Source organism: Mirounga angustirostris, unplaced genomic scaffold, assembly GCF_029215605.1.
Source record: "Mirounga angustirostris isolate CCGP_5_RB_7025 unplaced genomic scaffold, mMirAng1.0.hap1 SCAF_6, whole genome shotgun sequence".
Classification (NCBI taxonomy): domain Eukaryota; kingdom Metazoa; phylum Chordata; class Mammalia; order Carnivora; family Phocidae; genus Mirounga; species Mirounga angustirostris.
In genome coordinates, this window is record NW_026991714.1 from 144,806,169 (window position 1) to 144,832,591 (window position 26,423).

Genomic DNA, 26,423 nt, shown 5'->3' on the forward strand with positions numbered 1-26,423 from the left:
TTCCCCACGTTTGCCCCGGTCCGTGGCCAGGGGCTGCTGAGGTGGCTATTTTGGGGCACGCAGCCCCCTACACCTGCCGCACAGGGGGGCAAGGGCACACAGGCAGACCCCGGCCATGCAGGACAAAAGCCAGAGGGCCACTTCTGTTGGTGGGGCACACGCCTCCCTCGCATCAAATCCCAAGGTGAGGAGCTCAAAACACCCAAGCTTTCCTTGGGAGCCATTCAGATCAACATCTTTACAAAATTCTTTTTTTTTTTTTTTTGGACTATATCCACGCTGCTACCTCTCCACTCGGAGAGGGACAGGACGACCATTGCATGAAGCCCACAAAAGAAAAGAAAAAGCCTAACTCCAGGAGCATCCACAGTGGGTCGGTACCGGCATCTAAGAACAGACAGGCATCTCTGCCCAGACACATGGGAAAAACTCCGTCCTTTCTCAGCTCCCTACGATAGGGTTTATAACGGAACCATTCCCTTAGATCTCCTCTCCTACACGAATACTACGGAGGAGGAAGCTGACGTTTGAAGTACTATAAGCTCCTTGGACACTGGCAAGAAGCAGGGCTGGGCAGTCATCCCACGAATGCCAGGCGATGTTCACATCCCAGGGTAACTGTTCACATGTTCCAGAAGGTTCTGCCCGGCCACCAATCCCACCACCGATTCTGCTCCTTCCCTTTTAGCTTTCTAAGGGCTTCTCCCAGACCAGTGTCAATTCTGCTTTGTTCCTCTTACAAAAGAGAAGGTGTGTCCTCCTCTCCCCACGCCTCCTCCCTCCCTCCCAGAGGCCAACCCTCCTTTATTTGTTAAGTTGAGGCTTGCATCCCAAATTCAGCATACCAAGACTCATCTAAATGAACCAATTATGGGTGAGTTGATATTTCTAAGCACATACAAATATAGAGGGAATAAAAAAATCGCGGTCATCAACAAGGAGCTGACGAAGAACAACCTGGGAGGCTACCCCTTTCTAACAAAACTGGCTTTTCTTTCTTGTAAGTGCACGCAGCTCAAGATAAATCGTCTGTCCAGGATGCTGATTTATACTGAAAACTTCTCAACCCCTAGGTCAACTATGTGCTCTCTGACCCCCTGCCATGATAGAGTTCACATGCCACAAAAGGAACATTCTTGATAAGACTCCCCCTCCCCCCCCAACACCCACCCGTTCCCCTCCCCGCGCACCTTTCAACATCTTCACGGCCACAGTGACTGCTTCCTTGGGCTTCTCTTTGTCAATTCCCACCGCCTCAGCCATGACCACTTGCCCAAAGCAACCTTCCCCCAGAGGTTTGCCCAGCGTCAGCCTAAATGTGTAAATAGGGGATTAGTGCACAGCATCTGGTGAAGGGGAAATTCCAGAACTAAATATAAAAATCTTTCAGCGGCTTGCAAAAGCATGGAGCATTTATCATATGGAACTAATGAGACCGGGGGTACACACGCGCTTGAGTATTTTCTTAGTGACGTTGTAGAGAATGTCAATTACGGGCGGGACAGCTATTAAGTTTCACATTTGTGTTCACGATTTATTTTCTTTGTGGAAGGTATCCTTGCTAGTGAGGTGGTCAGCTTTCCTAAGTGCTAACAATGAGGAGCTTTTGATCTCGGGCCAGTTGAATATTCGTAATTTAGAATGTCTCAAAGAAAAAATGTTAAAGCTGTTCTTATTTTTTGGTCTCTGTGAAGTGATGTCTTTAAAATCACTATTATTCAAATACCAGGGGATTTTACGGTCACATTCCTGGCCAAGTTACATGATATGAATCTTAAACGCATTTCAAGGAATCTCTAATTTTTCCCTAAAGGACAAAGAAAATTCTAGAAATTGAGGGGAATCTTTTTTGGCCTAACAGTTTAGAAATCCTTAACTACCCAAAATTAATAATGAAGAAAACCCAGAGTGAACATGATAAACTGTATTTCTAAGCTCAGAAGCTCAGTGCACGTCCTACTAATAGCCGCATACTGTCTTTGGACATTCTAGAAGGCGACAGAATGGAGAAATCTTTGGAATACTCATGAATGTGGTGTTGTTTTTTTTTTTTTCCCACTTAAGCATAACGCAGCAAAGTATTTAGCAGTCCTATGAGTAAATAAACCATATTTATGGTAAGTACACAATGGTTTACAAAAGCTAAGCAAAGACTGAGGGCACTGTATATGCTAGGCTGAGGTCATTCTGTTTCTCTCCTGAACTAAAATTAAATTTAGTATCTTGGCAGAAAATAAACATTTGCATTGGAAAAATGGCTAATTTATGTCCTACTGCCCTGTTACTACAAGCGTAACAATCCTTTCTTTGTGCCACGTCTGCCTCCAATCTAATAAACTGCTTCTAAATAGCCTTCATTCACTGGAAATCTGCCCCACCTACATCCGTGCTCAACTCCGTCCTGAAATGCTTAGCACTCACATTTGCCGCACTGAGGGTCCCCCCCGGGTGGGAGCGGACAGTCAGGCACATGCAGACATCCACTGTTGACCGCAACGTCACGGGGCCTGAACATGAGAGCTGTCATTTCTTAACATGCGATCACAGCCGCCCAGGTCAGTCCTAGACGCACAAGAATGTGTGCCGGAGACCTCCTACTTGTACACCCAAAGGAGGGAGCGAGGTGGCTTCGGGAGAAACTACCCCATTCTCTTTCCACACTCTCCAGGTAAAGAAACCATTCTTTGTGTTTTTCTCTGATGCCTCCCAGTTGTTGTTCAATAAAGAAGTCCTGAATGAATGAACGGTCTTTCCACTACGGTGCACAACTACACTCCATTAACTCTCCTGACAGAGTGATACCTGCGCAATGCTTTGGTTCCAGCTTACGATGCACATTAGTATCTCCAAACTGGCTCTTGGGGAACAAAGCCAGTGTAGAGCTGTGGGATCAAAATCACGGTGCCCTGTAAGCCCCCTCTCTTTCCAAACAGAGCTCGTCAGACCCAGGCTCTAGAATAGCTTAGCTTGGTACCTCTACATTTGTGGATGAGTTTCTTCTATGTAATTAAACACCTCCCTGACCTAATCTCAGGGAGATACTGACAATGTGAAGACAAATAGGGAGTGGGAGCTACATAGAAGCAAGGCAAGAGCTTATTCCAGTTGATGTGATGTAGACGGACAGTCCGTGATTTCCACCTTCTACTACTACCAAGGTTCAGATTCAAGGGACTACAAGTGGTACCTAGAAGGGAGCTGCTGGCCTTCAAGGACCATCACACTTTATTTCAGAAGGTGGGTCTGGGTGCTGGTTCTGCCCAGAAGACAGAGGACTGGAAGCACAGGATCTGCCTCACACAGTCTCTGCCTAGCCCCACCATGTTGTTGGGGGTCTGTGGTTCACAGCTCCCAGCTTACCACTCCATGAAGGGACACGCAAGATGGGGAAACTCATGAGCCAAGAACTGCACTCGGTCTTGCGAGGTCTATACCATGGTCATCATTTTATAAACATGAAGTTCAGAGAATCAAGGTTGCCCAGCCGCTGGCTAGCTGAGCCAGGATTCAAATCCCGCCCAAGACAGCCCAAATACATGGACCTGAAGCCAAATCAAGAGATAAAGAGCTCCCAGTAATGCCTTCAACAGAGCCCAGGTGGTCATGCTCTGACAACCAACACCTGATTGGAACGCCTCCACATGATCCAGTAAAGAAAATATTATGGACCACAGGAAACGTGATGTCAGGTACCATATTCAAACCTTTGCAGCCCCATAGGACATTAACAACCCTTAAAAAAGAGCAACGCTGACTGAAGATTCTTCAGGCAATTTGTATTTTATACCTAATTTCCCCCAAAGAAATGAACTATAGAACAGTCATGTTCTAATAACCAGAAGTTGGAATGTCGTATCTGCTTTATCAATGAGATTTAGTCCTACGTTTAGTCCATGTGACTGGGTTTGAATTATCCAAAAAGTAAAAAAGTGCTAACAAGGTACTGTCTTGGTTGGGGACCAGCCATGCCTAGCAGCTTTTTTAAAGAACCAGTAAAAGAGAGAGAGAGAGAGAGAAAACCCATTCTTTTCTTTTTCAGGAGTTGGTTATTTAGAAATAGCATCTCACTCCACTCCTGTTGCATGATCCTTACAGCTAAGGACCAGAAAAAGAACATGTCAAGCCAACATCCCCATTTATGCCTACAATTCCATTGGGGGATGCGTCCAACAGAAGCACTCACTTATCTCTCGGGAACTCCCACTTTGGATCTTCTGGCAATTCATACTCGGAGACCCCTGCCAACATGGGGGTGTCTGCCGTTGAGGAGAGGCGCGTGGTTATCCTTACCAGCGGGGTGTTGGAGTTCATGGAAGAACTGGACTCGGCGGAAACCTGGAGACAAAACGCAAAGACGCAGATGTAATCCTGGCTCTACCTGAGAAGCCTGGCAGCTGGCCAGAGCCCAGCCAGATGTTTGATTCTGAGAAAGGAAGAGAAGTGGGAGCGCTGGCCAAAGTCAAGAATTTAGGACCAAAACCACTGGATTCCAGCACCTCTGTCCTCCCTTCTTTGCAGTACCACATTTCACCCACATCCTAGGTCCCTAAGACCAGGTTTGCAAACATTTTTAGATGGTACCAGAGCAACATATGCCAACCTTCTGACCCAATTCCTCCAAACAAGCACCTGAGGACAGGGCCACCACCCCATGAGCTTCATGACTGCCTTTTTGCCTAGACCTGTCCCAGAGCCCCACGTGGTCAATCTCCCTGCAGACCAGCTCAGATCATGAATCAATTCTGTGCCTATGAAACTCCACAAAACCTGAGAAAATCAGCTCTTCGATATTTCGTCTGCCTTTTGGAATGAAAAGCTCAATGTCTCAAGGAACTAGCTCGAGGATTCGAATGTGAAGGGCGTTCCAGTAGCTCTAAGTGCCCTAATTCCACGTAACCTGAGGCCCAGGCACTGGGGCCATTCTCTGCTTCTCCCCAGTCCTTCTGGGAACTGGCGGATGCCCAGGCCATTCGATGAAAATCAACGGACTCTTGTCAACTTCTCTTTCAGAAACTAGTGGATTGAATACATGGGATGAAAAGTCAAGGAGCAAAAAACTACATCCTTGATTCATAATCACATGGGAAAGCTCCTCTCCCACCTGCAGCACGCAAGGGCTTCCCCGAGTTTTCTCATTCACCCTCACCCATTTTGGTCTGCGTCTGACAAAATGGTTACTTCTTAAATATAGCGCCTTCCCTGTGCTGGTTTCTATAAAGGAAAACACACGCAGTGCCCACTTAAAGGCCAAATTTGAGAATTACTACACAATCCTGGAAAACCATGGGCTGCTTGACCACCCCCTTATTCTAAACCATGAACGAGACTTGGGAATCAGGAAAGTTGGAACATGAAGTTTAACATGGTCCAACCAAGCGGCCCGCCCTCCCACCCTGGTTCTGTCCCCTGCATGACTGCCCAGGTCAACTGTACTCCCTAGCTATGCTGACGAACACCTTTTAAATTAAGGTGCCAAAGACGGAATGCAGACGAACAAACTTAGTTGGGATGACCATTCACAAAATAGAGCCTGAACCATTCCCTCTGTACTTCCCTGGGAACTAAGTTATTTGGAAAACCTTTATTCTCTCCTTTGTAAGCCCAAATTGCCCTTAATGCAGATAGAAACCCAAGAAGATGCCCAAGAATGGACTGGGAGGGGGAGAAAATCATTTTAGGAACAGGAAGTTGGTTTCAGTATTAAAATCAAGTTGTATATGATTTTTAACCCAGAATCTCTATTATATTTTATTATTATTTTTTTTTAATATTTTATTTATTTATTCATGAGAGTCAGAGAGAGAGAGAGAGAGACGCAGAGGCAGAGGGAGAAGCAGGCTTTCCATGGAGCAGGGAGCCCGATGCGGGACTCGATCCCAGGACCCTGGGATCATGACTGAGCCGAAGGCAGACGCTTAACCATCTGAGCCACCCAGGCGCCCTCTCTATTATCTTTTAAAACGTACAAGAGAATGGGCACCTGCGTGGCTCAGTCGGTTAAGCATCTGACTCTTGATTTCGGCTCAGGTCCCGATCTCAGGGCCATGGGATCGAGCCCCACACTGGGTTCCCCATTCAGCACAGTCTGCTTGAGGATTCTCCCTCTCCCCCCACCCCGCTCCCTCTCACTTGCTCGCTCTCTCTCTAAATACATAAATCTTTAAAAAATAAAAGTAAAACATACAAGAGAACATTTCTGAGCCTTCTGAGCAATCTTTTCACAGGGAGACTCACTCCTAAATTTAACTATGCAGATAGTACGAGCAGTGCTATTGTGAGCACTGTAAATAATTTTTTCTTTAAAAAGGAGCTGAAGAATCATTAATTTTGGAGCTGAGAGAACTTCGTGAATAGATTGGGCTCCCAAAGGCTGAGGCCTCACACCCAAGTGTCCACATGCTCGCGTGGCTGGCGGAAGCAAGGAGGAAAGCACAAAAGGTAACTGTGTGAACTCACAGAACCCACTCCTGCTCCCCACTAACGCCAGGTACTAGGCAGGGACCCCACCCTGGCCAAACAGACGACTTAGAACACCCCTCCAGCGTGTGGGGCCCAACACACTGCACTACACTGACTCAAGGCCATGTGCTATGGATACAAAAGGAGGCTGGTGTTTTCAGAGACAAAAAGTTCTTCTGGAAAGTTCTCCCCCATGAAGAGGCAAAAATCACCTTTCACTGCAATGGGAACTTGTACCTGAGAATCACAGGCAACAAGTACCGACCACACTAGGAAAAGTCAACCTCTCGATGAGATGACACCGGCCCCAGATGGCCGCGGTCTAGCAGATTCTGCCGCCATGACTCTCTCTGCAAGGCCAGCCAGGTAGCCTGTCGCTACCGGCCCCGCAGGATTTCCAGAATTCCACCATCGGTGCCTGGTGTGCTGCCATTGGTAGAGAGGAGTGGAAACCCAATGGGGAAGTAACGGGGGGCATGGCTCTGAGTGAAAAGGCAGGTCCTCAAAAATCTCTGCTCTTAGTGGCAAGACTTAAGAGTACGATGGAAGAAAGCAGCCTTCCCATGTGGGGTGTGAGAACATAGCATCGTTTTTAAGCTTTCAGGAAGGATGATACAGAAGAAATTTAAGAGTGGCCACCTTCAGAGAGAGAGAGACTCAAACAGTTGAGGGATGGGGCAGAACTTGTCTTGCCTCAGAACTTTCCGAGCCATTTGAATTTTATTACCATGCCTATGTGTTTCTTTACGTTTTAGAAAAAGCACCTTCTTTAACAATAAAAATATGTTTGAAACACGGTGACTTGACTTCTAAAATGAGTTAGAAATGACAAGAACCCTGCCCTTCTCCTTCCCCTGTGCTACCATGCTGGGTTCTACGGCATCTCTGCACCCTCCCACGTGGGCACCCCACTGACCGGCCCCGGCCAAGCAGTCAACCCTAGCTGGTACCCTTCCCCTGCTAACTGTTCACGACACGGGGCCCGGTCAGTTCCCACCCCACAGAGGTACCATGAGGGTAAAATGAGGTCACACCCATAAGGCATTTAGTGCTGAGCCTGGCACTTGCTAAGAGCTCAGTTAATATTTGCTACCAACACCACAATAGCTTTCCCTAGCACCTTTTCAGAATCCTGCACTGCCCGGGTCCAAGGGAGCTGATGACCAGCACCTTCCTCTGGGGATCCCAGAAGATCTGGAGCCTGCGGTTGTTTTGTGTGGGAGATGCTAGCTTACTGTGTGCTCCGCAAAGAACGAAACCCCACTGGCATTAAGGGCTGAGACTGCCTTACTGGTTTGGACGATGAGACCCTCTGCTCACAGCCAGGACGGGCTGGGGCTCCAGCAAGTGAAAGAGCAAACCCAAGAAATAAAGGATCGCAGAGTCAGGGGTCAGTCCCAGGGCAGGAGGAAAGCTGGAGCATAAGAACGTCCTCATGACAAATATGGCTCAGAGGCTGCTTAAGAACAGAAAAACCTAACGTTCAGTCAGACGTTAACTGCTCTGCGGCTAACCTATGACCCGAGAGCAATCTTTGCCCACAACCCGAAGGCGAAAGTTCACACACATACACATCTTCCTCCAAACAACCTCGACAAGGTTTTCATGTGAAAGCTTTTAAAACGGAAACCCTTGACGAACTTGGTTGTTAGCATTACTATTAAAAACCTGAAAATCGTGTTTACGAAAATGATTACTTATGAAAGTTCTGTCCAGATTAAGTGTGGAGGTTTAGATTCAATGTATAAATCTGGAAAATACTTTTGTAAAAAGCAGAAAGGGGGAAAAGAGGTAAGAAAATGCCAGAAGTATGAGAGACTAGAATTTGGTCACTCTGTCCATGGAGGTGTTATCTTAATTTTACCTCCATGCATTTTTATTGAGCTTCTAAAATCCCCTCTGGGACTGTAACCAAGGCTGGCTTTCTCTTCATGCTGTTTCTGCTGTGAGCCAACGTGTTTCCGGGGCTTGGCGATTCCTCCATGAAACGTTGCATCTTGCTGGACCTTCTTTCCTTCCGAACATGCCCCTCAAGTAATTCCCACTGTCCACCTGTGAATCCCTTGACTAACACAGCGCTATTAAATTATCACTGAGTTTGGTTTGGTTTTTTTTGTTTTTTTTTTTTGCACAAAATCATGATCTTCCCTTATCAGGTAGCCTAATTTAAAAATATTCCATGGTTGGCGATCATTAAGTTACTGACAAACAATAAATGGGAACACCCTAAAATAAACCGCCTTCCCGCTCCTCAATCCCCACAGGAACGCTTCTAGCGTGTATTTTCAGTCTCTACTCAACTCCCCACTTTCCGGAATCTCTTTAACACGTGCCATAAATCAAGCTTTTAACGAAATGTGCCTTTTGTATATTTCTACAGTCTATAGGGGAGATTAAGCAAGGAAGTGGGCTTTTTTTCTTTTCTTTTTAAAGGGCCACCAAGAAATAGTGTTACCTCTGCATAGAGTAGACTAGATTAGAACCAAGGCAGGGGACCTCACAGAGAGTAAGGCAGGCAGAAGCAAAGAGGGGAGGGGTGACGAATGTGCACGCTAATTCCTGACTCTGAAGCTGTGGATCCACGTTCCCAAGCCAGAAGAGAAGGCCCCGAGTTAACATACTTTTTGCTCTAAGCCCTGCCCACCATTCCCCGATGTCCAAACAAAATGCTTTCACCCACCTCGAACCAGGTGGCTGGGATAAAGGTTCAAGGAGTTTCAGGGGTTGGATTCAAAATTTAATTCATCAGACGAGGTGGTTTATCACTCTTCTCCTTTGCCAGGTCTCTGCCTCCCCCATGCTGCTCCCTGGACTCCATGAATCAACCCATCAGAGCAATGGCTCACAGGTCCTGGATGGGCTGGTTCTTCCTAGAAGATCCCAGTAGCCAAAATCCAAATCAGATCTCACACTGCCCTGTCTTTGGAAGGCTGAGAGGGGAGAACAGCCAATGGGGGCACCCACATGGAAGGGCAGAGTCCAGTTAGCCATGCACGGCCACTCTCATTACCCACGCGTGTTCTGGAACCAGGGAGGTCTCACTAGACCACTTGAGGAACCAAAGGATGGAGAATATTCCAAAATCATGGTATTTTGCTGCTAGACAGTGAATGAGCTTCTAGGAGTGGAACCCTCCTTCACGGGGTTCATTGTGTTTAATAACCATTAATGCACAGCCCCTACCCAGGAGATGGGTTTATCTGTTTATGGCAAAAGGGAAATCTCCATCCTTCCCTATGGAAACTTTGGCCCCAGAGAAGGAAGTCGATGTACTCACTGAAAAACTGATCCACCAAACCCAGCAATAGCACATGCCTCCTGAACAAACCTCAATTTCCCCTGCACCCCTCTCCCCTGTGTGCGGCACAGGGAAAGTGAAACCCTCTCTTGAACTGATGGATGTGCAAAGGCTGCCTCCCAATGACTAAGGCTATCCACTGGCAGCCCCAGAGACCTACACAAGAGCTGACAAGCTCACGAGGACACCCTCTCTGGGCTGGTCCCCTTGATCACTCTGATTCCAAAGGAGCTCAGGCACTCCAGGGGCTGGCATGGTATCCGAGCCCCAGCACTGAAAGCAGGATGAACCCCTGTCAAGAGACACAGGGAGACGCTGTGTGTGACCTGCCTCTCCCAACCAAAAAGTTCTCTTGTCTTTCCTCAAGCATCAAAATGCATAAAGAGCCTCAAAAAACTCCTGCTTACCGGGGCATGAACACAAGGAATTTCTTCTTAGCTACCCGAGAAAAGTATTTTTGACTCAAAAAAATAACAAACTGAAATGTCTGTCTCATAACAGTTAAGTCCAGGACAAATTAGTAAATGTCAAGAAGGGAAAACTCACAGCAGGATTAAAAAAAAAAGAAGAAGAAAGGGAGAAAGAAAGAAAAGAAGGAAAAGAAAAAACACAACTCTTCTTGTTCTAAACAGAGAACAATGATGGATTGAGTTGAGTGAGATGTTGTGTGTATGTGTGTTGGGGGAGGGGCGAGGGTCAGGGCCAAGAAGATAACACTCGAACTCCATCATGAAGACGCTCAGTGTTACCGGTGTGGTAGAGGAGGTTGGGCAAATACAGCATGAAAAGTGGCCTTGCAAATAACTAGAAGAACCCATCCTCAAGACATCTGATTACAGGCTCACCTGTCGCCAGGTAAAGGCATGCTTGGCATCCCTGTGGTATTTTCTCTGTCATCAACAATCTGCTGGTCTTTACGGGCTTCTCATTCCAGCTACAGCCCAATAACCCTCTTTTATCCAGATGCCTGATAGGAATCTCCTTCCCCACCAAAGGGGCCATGCTTACTGTCAGAGTGCTCTTTGTAAAGAATCACACATCCATTTTAACATATAAGAGGAGGTGAGGTGTGTCAACATTCCCCCAAATAAATTAATCTCCCAGAGATCTGGTTTTTTTCCAGGGCATTGCTATTTGCCCACCTTCCTCTGCTTCTCTTATTCTACTTGCCCCTACTAAAACCCAAGACAACTACATTCCAAACGATGACCGCCAAATAACCTTGGAACCACTGGTGAAGGTGACAGGTCTTATCTTGCATGGAACCTGGGTTAGACCAAGCACTCGGGAAATTATGATAAAAGAAAGAAAGAAAGAAAAGGAAGAAAGAAAGAAGAAAAAAGGAGAAAAACCTAATGTTACCCTTGGTTATACAGGGGAAAGTATAGCAAGAATGACCAACTGAGGTGGAGACAAAGAAGAAAGGCCAAAGAGAAATGAAAATAAGATGACTAGGGTTGAGTCAAGGAGATTTTTAAGGGCAGCTGTGTCTTTTATATTTAAGTTAAAAAAAAAAGAGCATTGTAATAGTGGCAGAAAAAAAGATGATGACATCATTATGGGCCAATGGTCTAACTACACCAAATTGCAGGTTTCCTCCAGAAGGTAGCATTTTCCCCTATTAGAAAAAAAAACTAATAATAGAGATGGGAACACCACTCCCTTTTCCAACTCCCTGAGGTCAGGTTCTCAAGATGGTGGCTGGAAGAATGGCCCAGAGGTAGCTGGAAAGGAGGAGGGAGGGGGAGGGGTGGCCATAGCACCTGAAGGTACTGAAGGCACCATCTGGCCATGTGAAGAGTCACCTTCAGACTGGACTCTCCCAAAGTCAGGCAAGTGGCCTCATCATTGCTTCTCTAGAAGGCCCCAAGAATGACAGTGGTGTCATTTCAATAACAATAGCATTCTTGGTGGCAGCAGGAGTTACCCAATGGGCACCTTTATTTCCCTTGCTCTTAACATAATTTGGGCCATCACCTACACTTGACAACACACTCCAGATGCTATCCTCAGCCTCTAAAAAGAATAAAGAGCTGCCTGATACGTGACTTCAAAGGAGGCAACAAGGACCCATTCAGCCCGGAGCTTGGAGCTGGGTCGAGAACAGCAAGAGCCATGCCAAAACCGTGGCTGGCCAACTGGTTCCTAATCCGTGCTAACGCCAGATCCAGAAAATGTCATCGCCACCTGAAGTCCCAGGAGGGACAGGGCTGGGATTAACCCAGAGTTTCTCGGAGTACATTTCAGAATCACCCAAGGACCCGATTAAAATACAGGTTCCGGGCCCCATTTCAAGATCTACTGGACGAGAATCTCCAGGGCTAAGACTAAGGACTCTGCAATTTTAACAAATGCCCTGTAAATTCTACTAAAGCACATACTGCAACAGAGCCAGTGAGTTAGCCATTTTACTTGGTTGTCTCAAAAGAAATTCCTCGATCGGAACAAAGTTCCCAATGCTTATTTTAGTCAACACTTCCCATTCATACCTGCCTTCCCCTTCCATCTTCATGAACACAGAAGAAAGAGGCAAAGCATATCCTGTCCCACTTGGCTTTGCAGCTTCGGGTTAAGGCAAAGGTGCAGAGGCTCTATCTTGCCCTCTCCCCAAAGCAAAATGACACCAATCATGAGGTGCACACAAGCAAAAAGTAACCACCGAAGGCCAGTCACGGGGTTAAGAACAATCTGTTGCTCATTCAATATAAAAATCTTTCTACCACCGAATCCATAGCCACACTTGCGAATGATTAACAATAACATAATATATGCATACATTTCTATTTTAAGAATCAGAGAGATCGAGCCAAAACCCAGTTAAGAAGGACATCATAGTCTGGTCTAAATCAAGCAGTAGTTCAGTTTCATCTCCAGGGCGTAAGTTTCTGACCTTGATTTAAAATAAAAGTCAAAGAGAACCAGAGTCCCGCCCTTTCCAACTAGTGGCATGAGCCTGTCTCAAAAACAGCATTAGATCACAGGGGACAAAAGTGGCCTATGATTCAAAAAGGCCGCTGCACTTGAGCCTCAAACACACAAGGGCAATGCCTCCCCGTGTTATTTCCAGTCCTACCGATTAGCTCCCAGAGTCTCACACCGTCATGCTCTCTTGTTCTTGGAACTTGACTCAGCTGACCCGACTGATGCACCAGCACTTGACTCTCCGAGCCCCCAACACTAACTGGAGAGCCACTGAGAAGCATGTCAGGACCGCTCGCACAGCGAAACTCACAGAAGTACAGGATATCGTAGCCGAAAAACAGACCCAAGGGCTGGCTGGGGCGTGGGGGAGGAGTAAATTTCTTCAAACTCTTTATCTACTTTCTGTTACCTGTCTCCGCAAGGGGATGCGCTTGGTTAGCTTGTGCACAGCTGGCTGGCTGCTGAAGTCTGGCTTCTTGGTCGTGGTCTTCATTCGGCACAGGATGACCGTCACCACCATACAGGCAATTAGGAAGACCCCTATGCAGTAAATGGCTATCTCCAGGTAGTCTGGGGAAGCCGTAATCTCCTTTTCTCTTACAGGAGCTAGAGTGTAGACCACAGGGGAGGAACAGATAAGCAGGCCACAGAGTTAGGACATGGGGTTGCTGCATCCCGGCATAATTAAACGAATCACAAGGGGATGACCATTCCCAAGGACAGGCTTCCCAATGACTCAATGCTGCGGAATGGCATGGGCTATGGGCCTGCCATGCACCTCTTGCAAATGAAGGCGAGTAACCAAGGGCTCCCCGCTTGACCACCGGGGCCCAAGCGGCCGCTAGCTCTAGCCTCAATGGGCCTCTGCAATCCAGTGATCGTGATGGATTGGCTGCCTCCAAAGCACAAAGGGCAGGCTACAGGGCCACATTCTGTCAGACATTTGGGCAGAATAGGACAGTCATCCACATCTACAGGAAAAAAGAAAAAAGGACTGTCTTCCATGGTGGTCTCTGACGCAAACCAAATCAAAAATTCGTAAATAGAAACAATGCCCACTGTGCATGTGAAGAGATGGTACCTCGCTCTTATTTGGGGGAGCTCTTCCAAAGGAAGATGTGACAGGGTGATTTAACCCAGATGAACACACTTCCATATGAAATGAAATAAATATTCATCTAGTAGGCTGGTCCAGAAAGTTTTCGAATTTCTTAATATAGTCCAGCATATTATTCAACCAAATAAACAAATTAACTGAATTTAAAGGCCAAATTGCCTTTAATATACAATCATTATGTCTGTACCGTGGAACGCTTCTAATATCCCTTAATCAATTACCATTTAAGATTTGTGTTTTCTGGTTATACTGAGGTCACTACACCTTTTCTCTTAGAGAAAAAATAGAAACGGTATTATGTGAGTTTCCACATAATTACTTAAGGTAGCACATTCTTAGATCAACTTCCAGTAATATCTGCTCCCTCCTCAGTCCTCAGTGGTCATTGAGCTACAAGCAGTGTATTTCCAAACAGTATTTTTCTCAAACTGCATTCTTAGTTAATGTGGTAGTACTATCAGGCAAACTGGTTAAGAAGTGCCAATTAGGCACCTGCAGAAGGCAGTACTACAAGTAAAAAGCAAGCTCAACATAAGAGGCATCTCATTGTTTCAAAGCAAATATCCACAGAGCAGACTCACAACAAAAGGGAAAATGGATGCAATGGTATTATTTAAAGCTTATACATTTTAATCAGAAAAAATACTTGCAAGATAGTCAAAACTCCCAGCAGCACAGCACAAAATGAAAAGATCAATTTCTTTTTACTAGATATAAAAATAAGCATGCAGGTAGGCACCATACTCTAAAAATAAGGAATTAATAACTGGAGTGGAACATCATGAGCTAGCAAACCAGTCTATGCAGCTTCACAAAGGAAATGACAAAGAGACACACATCAAAGTAGATCGTGATTATCAGGAGAAGTTCGACGAGGACAGAGATGTCGGTTAAAGATTCAGACAGAAGCAGTATGTAGGCAACAGGGCTTCGCTGATGTTGATTTCTCCACAGGGCAGAAATAACATCAAGCCCAAGTTGGCGAGAGCATGCTTTGCAGGAAAGGCAAACTGAGGGTCCACTTTATTGCAACATGCAGCAAGCCACCGATTCCCGAGGTAGGTAACACACTGCTTCTGTACATCCTACGTGCCGAGGTGCTTCTCCCCAGGCACCCCAACATACATCCACCTATTTACATATCATTAAAAAAGAGAGAGTGGAACAATGTAATAAAAGTACATATGGGGTTTTAGTGAAATGGAATTTGAAATGAGAAAAAATTACTTTGAATTTTACAAAGTAATTTCCCCTTCTTTTCCTTAGAAGAAATGCAGATGGGTGAATTTATACATTGACTCAGTGACTCACTGAAAATATAAGATCCCTTTGGGTTTTAAGGATGAAATTTCACTTGATCATAAATGGGAGTGTGGGATCTCATTGTAAGTGAATTTCCAAAGGCAACTTTCTTATCCCCGGGGGATAGTTTTCAGCATTTTTAAGAATCTTTACGCCAGGATAAAAGGGGCCATTTCTGAGAACAGAAGCTGTGTTAATTTTATAGCAATCAACCCAGAAAAGGGAAAAAACCATGGCGAGAAAGAGCAGTATATACCTGGCAGAACGGTCAACCATGCAGAGTGAAAGGATATCCCAATAGAATTACCCGCCAAGCACGTATATTCCCCAGCATCCTCAAAAGTTACATTCCGAATATAGAGAACCTCAATCTCTTTGTCCGTGGTATTAACACCGGCGGCCTAGAAAACAGGGAAGCAAGAGAAAAGGCTAGACAACATAGGGATGATCGTGGAGGGGGCCGTGGAACCATGAGGCATTGCACCAGGGGCTCCGGCAGGTGCTGGCCACCAGAAGATTCCGATCGCAGCCCGTCCACAAAGCCCACAACCGAGAGACACTGAGCAGCTCGCCTCCACAGGCCCGTCACCACACCGGCTTCACCACCTAGACATGCATGCAATCAGACGCATGGAAAAATCAACCCACAGAGATCCGTTCTCTTGGCCTTTGTGTTGCTTTGGATTTAGGGATGGTTTTCCAAAAGTGTAAGCACCCAAAAGTCCCAGCTGGGTTCTGGTTCTGTTGGCTGCAGACTCCCACCTTGAGAAAAGGATGGTGCTGTCTAAATTATTGTGTTGTAAAGCAAAACCCTGGAGACACGCCCAAGTGGACACCTGGCACGTCCTTCCAGCCCGGTGGGGACCAACCAGGGTGGAATACTGTGTCGGTTACCAGACTCTGATATTCATGTGGAACCATCTTGACTCACATTGCATGAAAGAAAACAGAAGAAAGTACGATCTTGGTAGCAAAGAAACTGGTTTTTTTTTTCCTTCAATATAAACATTTGAGTGTGAGTCGTGACAAAGAATGTCAACCGCTGCCTTCAACAGTGTCCACATCCATAAAATGGATTATGCTCCAACTTAGGATAGCAAGGTCAAGGACAGTATCTCCTAAGCACCCATTATGTAACCAAGGAAATGATACTCTGTTGGAAAAATTATCGCGTGCCAATATTTCTCTACCAATCTGGGGCAGAAGAAGGCATGAATTCTGCTGATACGTAAATGTCCCAAATTCAACAGGCATGCCTGTCTGTGTTGAAACTGCTGCTGGTGTGCAGAAATGACGGGGAATGTGCAGCCCAAACAAGATAAACCAGAAGGAACGACTTAAAAATTGGGTGGGGGGGTGGCAGGGGGTGGCAGGTAATCTTTAGAGGAAATGAGAGCAAGCACTCTGAACATCGTGGGCATTTTTCCATGGCTGCTGGTATCCTACCAGCTGCATCACCGAAGAAAGATTATGACGAATATACCAAGGCCACAGAGTCATCCTAGAAGCTGCCTGCAGTCTCCCAAAGCACCAAATCTTTTCAGCTTCTATATCCAGCCTTCTTTTAAAAAAAACAAAAAACAAAAACACAAAACATTGTTACCTTGCTGTTTTGGCAGGACAGTGAGCCAGGCAGACTGGTTGGCCTGCCCTATATAATTGGAGACCTTACATATATACTCCCCAGCATCCGCCTCAGTCACATTGAACAGAGCCAGCACTTCTGCATTGGAACTATTTATCCCCGAGTGCTGGAACAGACACAGGAGAACAATATAACGGCCAACCAGGAAGGACTTTGCACTGTCTAGGGACCCACCACCAATACACCACCAAAAAAAAAAAAAAAAAAATCTCCATTAGGTCTAAGGAGCTGCCTTAAAGGGTTGTGGGCTTAGACAGAACAAAATAAACTAACTGGTGGGCCATGGAAGTGACCCAGTGGAGAGGGATAGAAGGGTGTGATCAATACCGAGCAGAACGGACCCGCAATTCCCCAGGCTGGTCATCTTTTTCCAGCTCTTTTGACCACTGGGATTCTCAGCTGGGGAGAACACCCCATCGGTTGAGAGTTCTTAGTGGAGCTACCTATGGTTCTATGGGAAGACTGTTCTTTTTAAGGACGTTTTCTACGAGCACCTACATGCGGGAGACGTCGTAGGCAGTGGCTAAGGAGAGGCTTACTGACTTAGCTGCCACTTGCTATCACCGTCCTGAAGCGCAAGACAGATCTAAAAATTAAAGAGGCTGATGCCATCACCAAGTCCCCTCTTGCAAGGAACCAAATACGAAATACAAGGAGAAAGGAAGTCTCCTTGTTCAACATTTCGCTGGTGCAAAAACATTTTCTAAGGTTTGTCTAAACCACATGTGAATGAATTTCAAAGGCCAAAAGCCTTCTTTTAAAAGTAAAATGTAAGTTGCCTCTGACAGATGGCTACTCCAATTTGATCCTAACATCGTACTAAGAGAAGTCGACATTGGCGTTAACCATAAACACTGGTACCACACGAGTTTACAAAGCTCTTTCAATGCACGCCATTGCATGGATTCTGCACAACCACCCCGTAGGGGAGATGGCATCATGATCCCCACTTTTAAGGATGTGCAGCTAAGCCTCAATATCTCATATGAGACCTCAGGGCCAATAAGTAGCTGAATTATTCTGACTCCCACTTGAATAGCCCTTCCCTCCCCCTCCCGCCCCCCATTCCCTTCTGCAATTTTACTAGCAAGCCTAATAATCTGCTAATTCCCTACCACACTCTCTTCTGGCCGGTCAAGTAAGACCAACAGATCCAACGGAAAATCAAAGAACCTGTCCCCACGTCCACGACAGAGACCCCAGGTGTGGGTCCCTTCAGATTCAGAAAGTCCTCACCTTCAGCACCTTGAGGTAAGGCAGCCCGTCGGGCCCGTATTTGCTGCCGTTCTTTTCTACATGTTTGATCCACTGAATGTGGGGCTGGGCATCGCTGTAAACTTTGCAGACAAACTCCACGTCACCTCCGACCACAGTGGAGGCGTTCGCTGGCAGTCCAGCTTGGAGGATGGGCCGGTGTGGCGATCGCTCTGAGGGAGAGAGGGAGGAGGGGGGGAGAACCGAATAAATAAGTTGTGTGTCCAGAAGGCTGTTCGTGAACACAAGCCAAAAAGGCCTCAAGTCTGCTGGCTGACTCCTTTGAAATAACACTGCGGCCCAATGCATAACAAAACCGACTTCAAAGGAGACTGCTGGAGCGCAACCCTTGTAAAAAGAATACTTATTTAGAAAACAGAGAGAAGAAACTTCTGATAGCTCAAGTTATCGGTTGTCCGTGGCCACCTACTGAACAAGGGGAAAGATTTTATGTTGACAATTGAAAGGACAAATGGCAGGGGATGGGGGCCTCTTCACTTGTCCCACTTGGGATAATATCGGGAGACTCACTCTGACCGTAAGCTTAACACCACAGGCAAGGGACAAGCCTAAGGTCACCCTGAACACCAGAATGGCTCCCATACACAGTGTCTCCCGAAAATTCTCTAAGGCACTCTGAGAAAACCTCCGTTTCTTATTTTGAAAAGAAAAACCGAAAGCAGGAGCTCAGAGTGATGAACAGACTGAATGAACAACTGCGTTCATCCCTTTACTGTGGACTTCACTCCTTTTATTCAACATCCATCCATTCATTACCTCGATATACATTGTTACCGTCTGCCAAACGCTAGACGCACAAGCAGACATTCCTTCTTCAGATGGGGCACCAAAAGAAACACAGACACCAGTTCCCCAATCCTGGCGATGTTCGAGGCCATGTTCAAGGAAGCCCCAGAGAGGGTATGCTAGCCACCACTCCCCGCCCTCACTTGCCTTGCCTCTCTCTCTAGGCAAAAAGTTCTCAACAGAAGACACCCTACATCTTATGCCTGGAAAAGTTCCTCTCCCGTTTAGAGGGGGTCTCTACAGAAATCATATAGAGGCAACCAGGTCAAGGTATACGAGAAACTGTAGGCAAGAGTCCTCAAGAATCTGGTAACAGACCAGCCCGTTGTGTGATCCTGTCCACAAAGGCCCTAGAATCCCAGGCTGACTGCCATCTTACTACGTGACAATTCGGTCAAGAGTACATACCCAATCATCCATCCAGCCATCCACAAACGTATCATCTCACCCCCACGTACCTGCACGTACAAGCCAGCCTCCCCCTCTGTCTCCCCACACTGTAGATACCACTGTCTTTGTCTAGACTCCCAGCTTTAAAAATGGCCAAGGGAAAGAAGGAGATCCCAGCCAACCCAACACACCAAAGACGCCTCCACCCTACACCTGAGTATCCCTGTGTACTGGATTGGAAATAGCAAATTAGAATGACAGATATCTAAACCCTTCTATATTTGAGCCTTTCAGATTAAAATATCATTTGCTGGAATTTGTTGGACACAAGCCAAACCATGTGCAAATTGATTTTACTGCACAAGTCTGTTGGTCTTTAAAAACTTTAAAAATAATAATAATAATAAAGAAAAGAAAAAAAGTACTAGTGGGTTACTCTTAACACATTTCATTCCAGAATCTTCCATCACTTCACGGACACCTACACTTTCACATTAAAAAGATAAGGATTTCAGAGCCTCCAAAGAAGTCATTCATTTCCCAACATTACCCTGCAGGCTGAGCAAAGAACCCAGAAGTCCTACTTTTGTGGGCAGAAAATCTCAAAGCTAGGATCCCTTCAAACATAACCAGAAAGCCTCACCCTTCGGCGGACACTCCATCCCTGCGATGGGCCACGGCCAGCCTCCCCGTCAGGTGTGGCAGCCAGCTGGATGCCACGGACACCCGGCTTGCAGCTGGACAGGGCAGGGCTGGTTTAATCCTGGCTAGCCCCATCCACGTGAGAAGAGCAGAGTTAAGGGTACACACACACACACACACACACACACACACACACACACACACTCCTCTGGGCTGGATACTACCAGCCAAGCTCACAAAATCCGCTCCTTTACACATACCTCATATTGAGGCGGTTTACCCTTTCCTGCAGAGAAGTGCATTTTAGGTATCCATTCATTCCCTGGCTCCGTTTTCCAGTTTTGTGTCCGTGTGTTTGTGTGTTTTAAGATAAATATTTACAGTGGACCTAAATATTTATTCTTAGAAACAAAGGTCCTATAAAATCTTAAATGTCATAAGCCAGATCAACTGAATTTCAAACCAAATTCTCCTTCTTAAACATACTTGTTTCCAATAAATCGTTTCACAAGCAAACATTGTGCATGTAATACCAAATAATGATGCCCTGGGAACAATGAGTGCTTTCATAAGGCCGCCTTCTCTGGCCGGCGCCAGCTTTCAGCAGGGAACGTAGTCACTGGGGCAACACGGGCAGGGCCGGCTGCAAGAGGCGCTGCCTTGTTTTACTTGTGGTCAACGTGCTGCTACGTTCCAGTTATTAAGTTATTCCATTGCTATCCGGACTATTTTCACCAAGAGGGGAAAAAAAAAAAAAAAGCCCTTGCAATGGTTTAATGTTATTGCATTTGCAAATTACAGCATACCAAATGTTACCGCTTGCAGTCCTGAATGTATCCTTTCAAATTTTCTCACCTTATACAAAATAACCTCTTAACCACCCCCGCATACCTCCGCCCCTTCTCACTTTGGGTACAAAAACTGCAAGTCGGGATCTCTCTGTAATCGAAACCTTACACCGTCTTCCAAAACTTATTACAGCTGCCTTCAGTATAAAATGAAACCTTAGAGAATGTTATTTAAAATGTTTTTAAAAAGTCAGTAGGCCTCATGTTTCGATTCTCCACATCAGGCTTTGATTTCCTTTGCAACCTTATTCTCTGCCTTTAAACAAGTCAAAGACCAGGCCCCAAACATCTTGGGAAAGGTCCCGGGATGCCGGCATCCCCCGAACTGTGCCTCTTCTCAAATCCTTCAGCGATCGCTCTTCCCTGGTGTCTGTCAGACCCGAAAGAACAGGGATCAGCAGGAAGGGGATGACAGAAGTTAGAACTCCTGTTCTAACTTCCGAAACACAGGGGCGAGAGCAGGGTGCAGGCAGCAGCTCCCGCAGAGATGGGACCTCTGTGGCCAGCTCCCCAGGGGCCCCGGGAACAAGGCAGTGATGGTGGGCACAGGGACCCCCCCCCAAGGGCTAATGTGCTCTCCCTGGAACCTCACCAGGCCCCAGGCAGAGCAAATCCCCCAGGTTCCCAAGCTTTGGGCAACAGGCCGATATAAAAAGAAGAAGTCAATGAATTATCTCTGGGTCACGGACTAAAACTCAGAGCTGGCCCATCTCTCGGTCTTCTATGGGATGATAAAAATCACAGCCTCTCTACCAGGAATGTTTTACAGTTTTAGGCAAGGTTCTCTTACTGCATGTTGAACTCTCAGATCTTACAGAAAACAGATTTTTCTCTTTCCAGGGGCAGTGAAATAAATATAAGGAAAACCAAAAAGCTGATGAACAGCTCAACCTGTGTCCTTAGCGCGATTTTGAAAATACACATTCTGAGCACAACAGGTGGCAGAAGGTCAGTGCGCAGACCCGAACCAGGTCGCGCACCTTTAAAGGAGTGACTCTCGGGCCTCTATGTGAATTCCAACTTGAGAGAGAAGGGAACTAAGCCCAGAGGGCGCGGTTGCTGCCGATGGGGCACTGGCTGCCCGGCTGGAATGAGGTTCCACCAAATTGATGCGTAGTAAACACAGACTGAAGTGCTTTAAAAAATACATGCTCTCCCCCACAAGTTCTCTCTCTCTCTCTCTCACTCCCTTTTGTCAAGAGCTCCAAGTGAGTCCACTTTCCTCAAGCAGAAGGCCCAGCAGCTACGAGTCTGAATTTCGAGACTGACCCTCCCAAGTCCTGGCCCTGACGCTGGGCGTCACAATCAGAAAGAACAGGCGGAAAACAGCCTGCTTCGTTCCAAGAGGTAATTATTGAGAAAAAGAAAATACCTGAGTGACAAAGAATAAATCTTTGTTAATTGACCACTGAAACTTTATAACATGCCAGTCCTCCTCTGGACATAATAATATGCTTGGCTCATAAGAGATCTACAACTTTTGCTCTGACATAGCAAAGGCCATAAAAAAAGTCCACGGAGCAGAGAGGCCTCATGCCTACAGGCTCAGTAAATACGCATCCCGGGGATCAGAAGGAGACCAGGTTCTTAAATTACACCTATAAATTAATCAAGCCCAGAGTTGCTGGTTTCCCAGCACACACTGGTCTCCTGAGTATTTCTCCCCAAAAGTTCAGCAGTGCTTGCCACAAAGAACCATTTCAAAGCTGTTCTCTCGGCAGCAAAACACCCAGAGACTCGAATCACACTCAGTGCCCAGTATTGATCTGGAAACAGCACGTCCCCTGCTCTGGGGCACCCATTCATGTAAGGAGTGTAGAGAACCTTGCCGGCTCTGTCCTTAAATTGAAATCAAAATTTAATTACCCCTCCTCTTAAATGGCAGTTTCTTAGCAACTCCAAGGGGCTGAATAGAGAAAGAACGTTCTACACGATTTGGAGGACAAATGAAAACAACGGAGAATTCTTTTTCTAAAGCCCAGCCTCGCTTGTTTTCTAAAGAGTAGGTAGTGGTTGCTTTTGTTGCCTAAAAAACACACTAAACCAGTTAGCAAGAGGCGATCAAAGCCCTCTGAAGTCTGAGGAGCCCAATAACCTGCCAAAGACCTCACACTAATTACAATTAGTAGAATGAGTTCATTGCCTTGTCAAGACTCTACCTAATGCATTCAACACAGTCAGGAGAGATCGAGTTGGGTTCTGAGTTTTGTTTTCCCTACGTTTTTCTCCAGCCTCTAGAAATCAGCATTGATCAGCAGAACTGATCTCTTTTCTTTTAGACACTGGACTCTTTTAGAAAGAGCCCAAGTACCGGTAGCTGGTATTCTGACTTGTCATCTTCTAGAACAGATGGAGTGGCCTGGGGTACTGAGCACCCAGAATAACTTAAAAAAAAGGAAAAATGCCTTTTCGTAGAAGGTCACTGGTGTGTTGCTCTCTCTCTCTCTCTCTCTCTCTGTCCCAAGCTTAGCTGAGCCTCATTTTCCACCCGCGTGGACATCTGACCCTGAAAGTCTTGCAGAACCAGGCTGGGTGGGGATCCAGCTTCCTCCAAAACATACACATTTTTCCTGCAGAGAGAGAGGAAAAAAGTCTCCAGACCAGGCCTGTTTGGGGAAAGCCACAGGGTCTCCCCTCTGGTGCTGAAGTCCCTCGGTGACTTGCGGAGGCTGCACCATGTGAAATGCTAGAAGCAAAACACCACTAATTCCTTTGTGCTTGCTCGATGAGGTGGAGAGTGGAGTGAAGTGCTCGCCGGGGCGGGGCGGCCTGGGAAGACCGAAGCAGGTGAAGGCAAAGTGCCTTCCCTAATTAATGTCATCGACTGCATTATGTGGCTGGGGGCTGAGTGGCTTCTACCAGCTGGGTGTCAATTTAGGTCTTCTTGGGCAAATTACCGAAGCCGGGCAGTGTGTTACTTACACCCCACATGTTTACGATACCCTGAGCTCTGTGCCTTCAAAAGTTAAACCGGAACTGAAGACTCTTAGGTGACCACAAAGTTATGTCCAAGTGAATTTCAAAAATGCCCTTCCTTTAGTTAAAGAGAGACATGGCTTCGGGGCGATGGAAAGTTCTGGGGATAGACGGTGGCGATCGTTGCAGAACCATATGAATGTATATTTCATGCCACTAAACTGCACATTCAAAATTGACTATATGGACTTAGCCACCGTTTTTTTTTTAAAGGGAGACATGGCAAAGGCGACTACTCTCAAAGAGCGAACAAGATCTATTTCTAGGGTCATGGAAAACCTGCCTTCTCAATTAGTTAAGTGTATTTACCTTGTCGAGTTTACTGAGAGCTTTTCTCTGTTCTGACACAAAGACTCCGCACAAGGGCCCTCCCTGTCTTGTGCTTGGTTTTCACGCTGATGTAAAACTCAGACGTCAGTCTCCCCAGGCTCACTCCAGCGGCGCTGGGGTAAACACAGCTGAGAGCGGTCATGCTGGGAGCCATATCGCAGAGCCTCAGCACCCCACCACTCGCCATAGGGGGTGCAACATCTTTCAGGAATGTAAGATTATCAGCTGGTGTCTGCATAGCTGGGTTTCCTCCATGGAAAGCGCATGCTGGAGTGGAGATGTTTTTTCAAAGTCCCGGAATGAAACATACCTTTCTGCTGAACTCCAAATCAGAATGCCTTCTCTCAAACGATTTGCAGAGAAGCTAAAAATCAAATCACTGGGGAGCCCCCAAAGACAGCAGCACTCAAAATGAAGCTCTTTAGGTTGGAGATGTTTCAGTGACATCAAAGAGATCCAGTTAGTCCAGCTCTAGAAATCATCCCAGAAAAAGAGTCACCCAGGTGGCCAACAAAGATGTGTGCAAAACTTGCCTCTTTTGTAACTGGAAAACAAGCTAAACACCCAATCAGGGGGGGAATGATGAAATAAATTATACACTATCCATGACAGAAGAGCATATGGATCACAAATAAGAATGAAATCATCAATATGTACAGACATGGAAAGAGGTCTACAAAAATAATGTTCACAGGTTAATCAACTCCCACCATGAAAAGGCCTTCATTCTAGAGGAAGTCTAGAAAAATCGGGCGCCTGGGTGGCTCAGTTGGTTAAGCAACTGCCTTCGGATCAGGTCATGATCCTGGAGTCCCTGGATGGAGTCCCTGGATGGAGTCCCGCATCGGGCTCCCTGCTCAACGAGGAGCCTGCTTCTCCCTCTGACCCTCCCCCCTCTCATGTACTCTCTCTCAAATAAATAAATAAATCTTTAAAAAAAAAAAAAAGAAAAAAAAAGGAAAATCTATCACACTAATCTCTTCGAAGCTTTATTTTGCTTCTGGGGTGGTTCAAGCAGAAGTTAAAGCTTTCAGCCCATCTGAGCAAACAAGAAATGCTTCCCTTTGGTACAAACTACATGAGAAGTTAAATGATAAAACCTTATTCGTTTTCTTAGAGGCAAACTCAGACACTGAACCTAGAAGTGATTCTCGATACTCCTTGCTGTCAGCGTCACCTACAGAGAAGCGTCCAGATAGCCCCCCAGCTCACGAGAGGCTCCACTTCTCACTGTCTGAGGCTGCTGGGATGCCTCAAGCCAGCCTGCAACCCAGCCTACTCCCCACTGAACATTCGCTGATGGTTTCACACACAGAATGATCTTGTTTCTATTGGCCAAAACGTAAAATGCAAAGGACTGAATCTTTTACTTTTCAGGCCCAGTCCAGAGTGTATACTGAACCCAATAAAATGAGGACTTCCTTGGGGTGCCTGGGTGGCCCAGTCAGTTAAGCATCGGACTCTTGATTTCAGCTCAGGTCATGATCTCAGAGTTGGGAGACTGAGCCCCATGCCCCATTTTGGGCTCCATGCTGGGCGTGGAGCCTGCTTAAGATTCTCTCTCCCTGGGGCGCCTGAGTGGCTCAGTTGGTTACGCAACTGTCTTCGGATCAGGTCATGATCCCAGGGCCCTGGGGTCAAGCCCCACGTTGAGCTCCCTGCCCAGCGGGGAGCTTGCTTCTCTCTCACTCTCCTTCTCTCATTCTGTCTCTCTCTCTCTTTCAAATAAATAAATAAATAAAATCTTTAAAATAAACAAAAAAGATTCTCTCTCCCTCTTCCTCTGCCCCTTCACCCAACCCCAACCTGCTCAAGTGCACTCTGTCAAAAAAAAAAAAAAGAGGACTTCCTTTTTCAAAGAAGGCACAACTGTCAAATGATCCTTCTGGAATAGTATCCAATACCTGTCTTGCAAAATATCACTTTCAACCTGATATGAGGGGAAATAGGTCTGGTGCACAGTCTGACCTGTTGATTTGTATACTTATTTGTACACTTACTTGGTCTGTATACTTATGTGTGAAAGAACGCTCTGAGGGGGACGCTCTGGGAGAAAGAAAGAAAAAGTAGTTCTAGCAACTTCCAGAAACCTCCATCCCTATCTATCATCATCCCACTGTAGCAGTTTTGGGGTCTTCTGAGCACAGAAGACATGAGACATGACATGAGAACTCCAACAGGGCAGAGCCCGCGTCTCAGTCAACTGACTGCCACCCCCGTCCTAAGGGAGGCGGCGGCCATAAAGGCGCTCTGGTGGAGGTATCATTTGAAACGTGAAGAAAGCTCATGGCACTTCTATATTGACACTTCAATGACAGTTGACCTAATACTTCCCAACTGGGGTCTTTTGGTTTATAAAGGTGACTGGAAATCGAAGCTGTATTAAGTGTTTGGAGAGAAGCTCTGAAGAGGACTCGCTTGAGAACTCACCGT

At 46.3% G+C, this 26,423-nt stretch overlaps 1 protein-coding gene across 8 annotated transcripts in view; it reads right to left on the bottom strand.

The window, feature by feature from the left end:
* The window catches only part of FGFR2 (fibroblast growth factor receptor 2), a 101,332-nt gene that overhangs the window by 18,319 nt on the left and 56,590 nt on the right, over window positions 1-26,423 (bottom strand). For 4 of the 8 annotated variants that reach the window (XM_064595348.1, XM_064595347.1, XM_064595343.1 and 1 more), the window contains 5 exons: window positions 17,980-18,170; window positions 15,355-15,499; window positions 13,082-13,285; window positions 4,184-4,334; window positions 1,191-1,312 (listed from right to left, as the gene is read on the bottom strand). In XM_064595348.1, the coding sequence (XP_064451418.1) occupies window positions 1,191-1,312; window positions 4,184-4,334; window positions 13,082-13,285; window positions 15,355-15,499; window positions 17,980-18,170 (813 nt within the window). Of the gene's footprint in view, window positions 1-1,190; window positions 1,313-4,183; window positions 4,336-13,081; window positions 13,286-15,354; window positions 15,500-17,979; window positions 18,171-26,423 lie in introns of all 8 variants that reach the window. The other 4 variants (XM_064595350.1, XM_064595344.1, XM_064595346.1 and 1 more) reach the window with 2 other exon arrangements.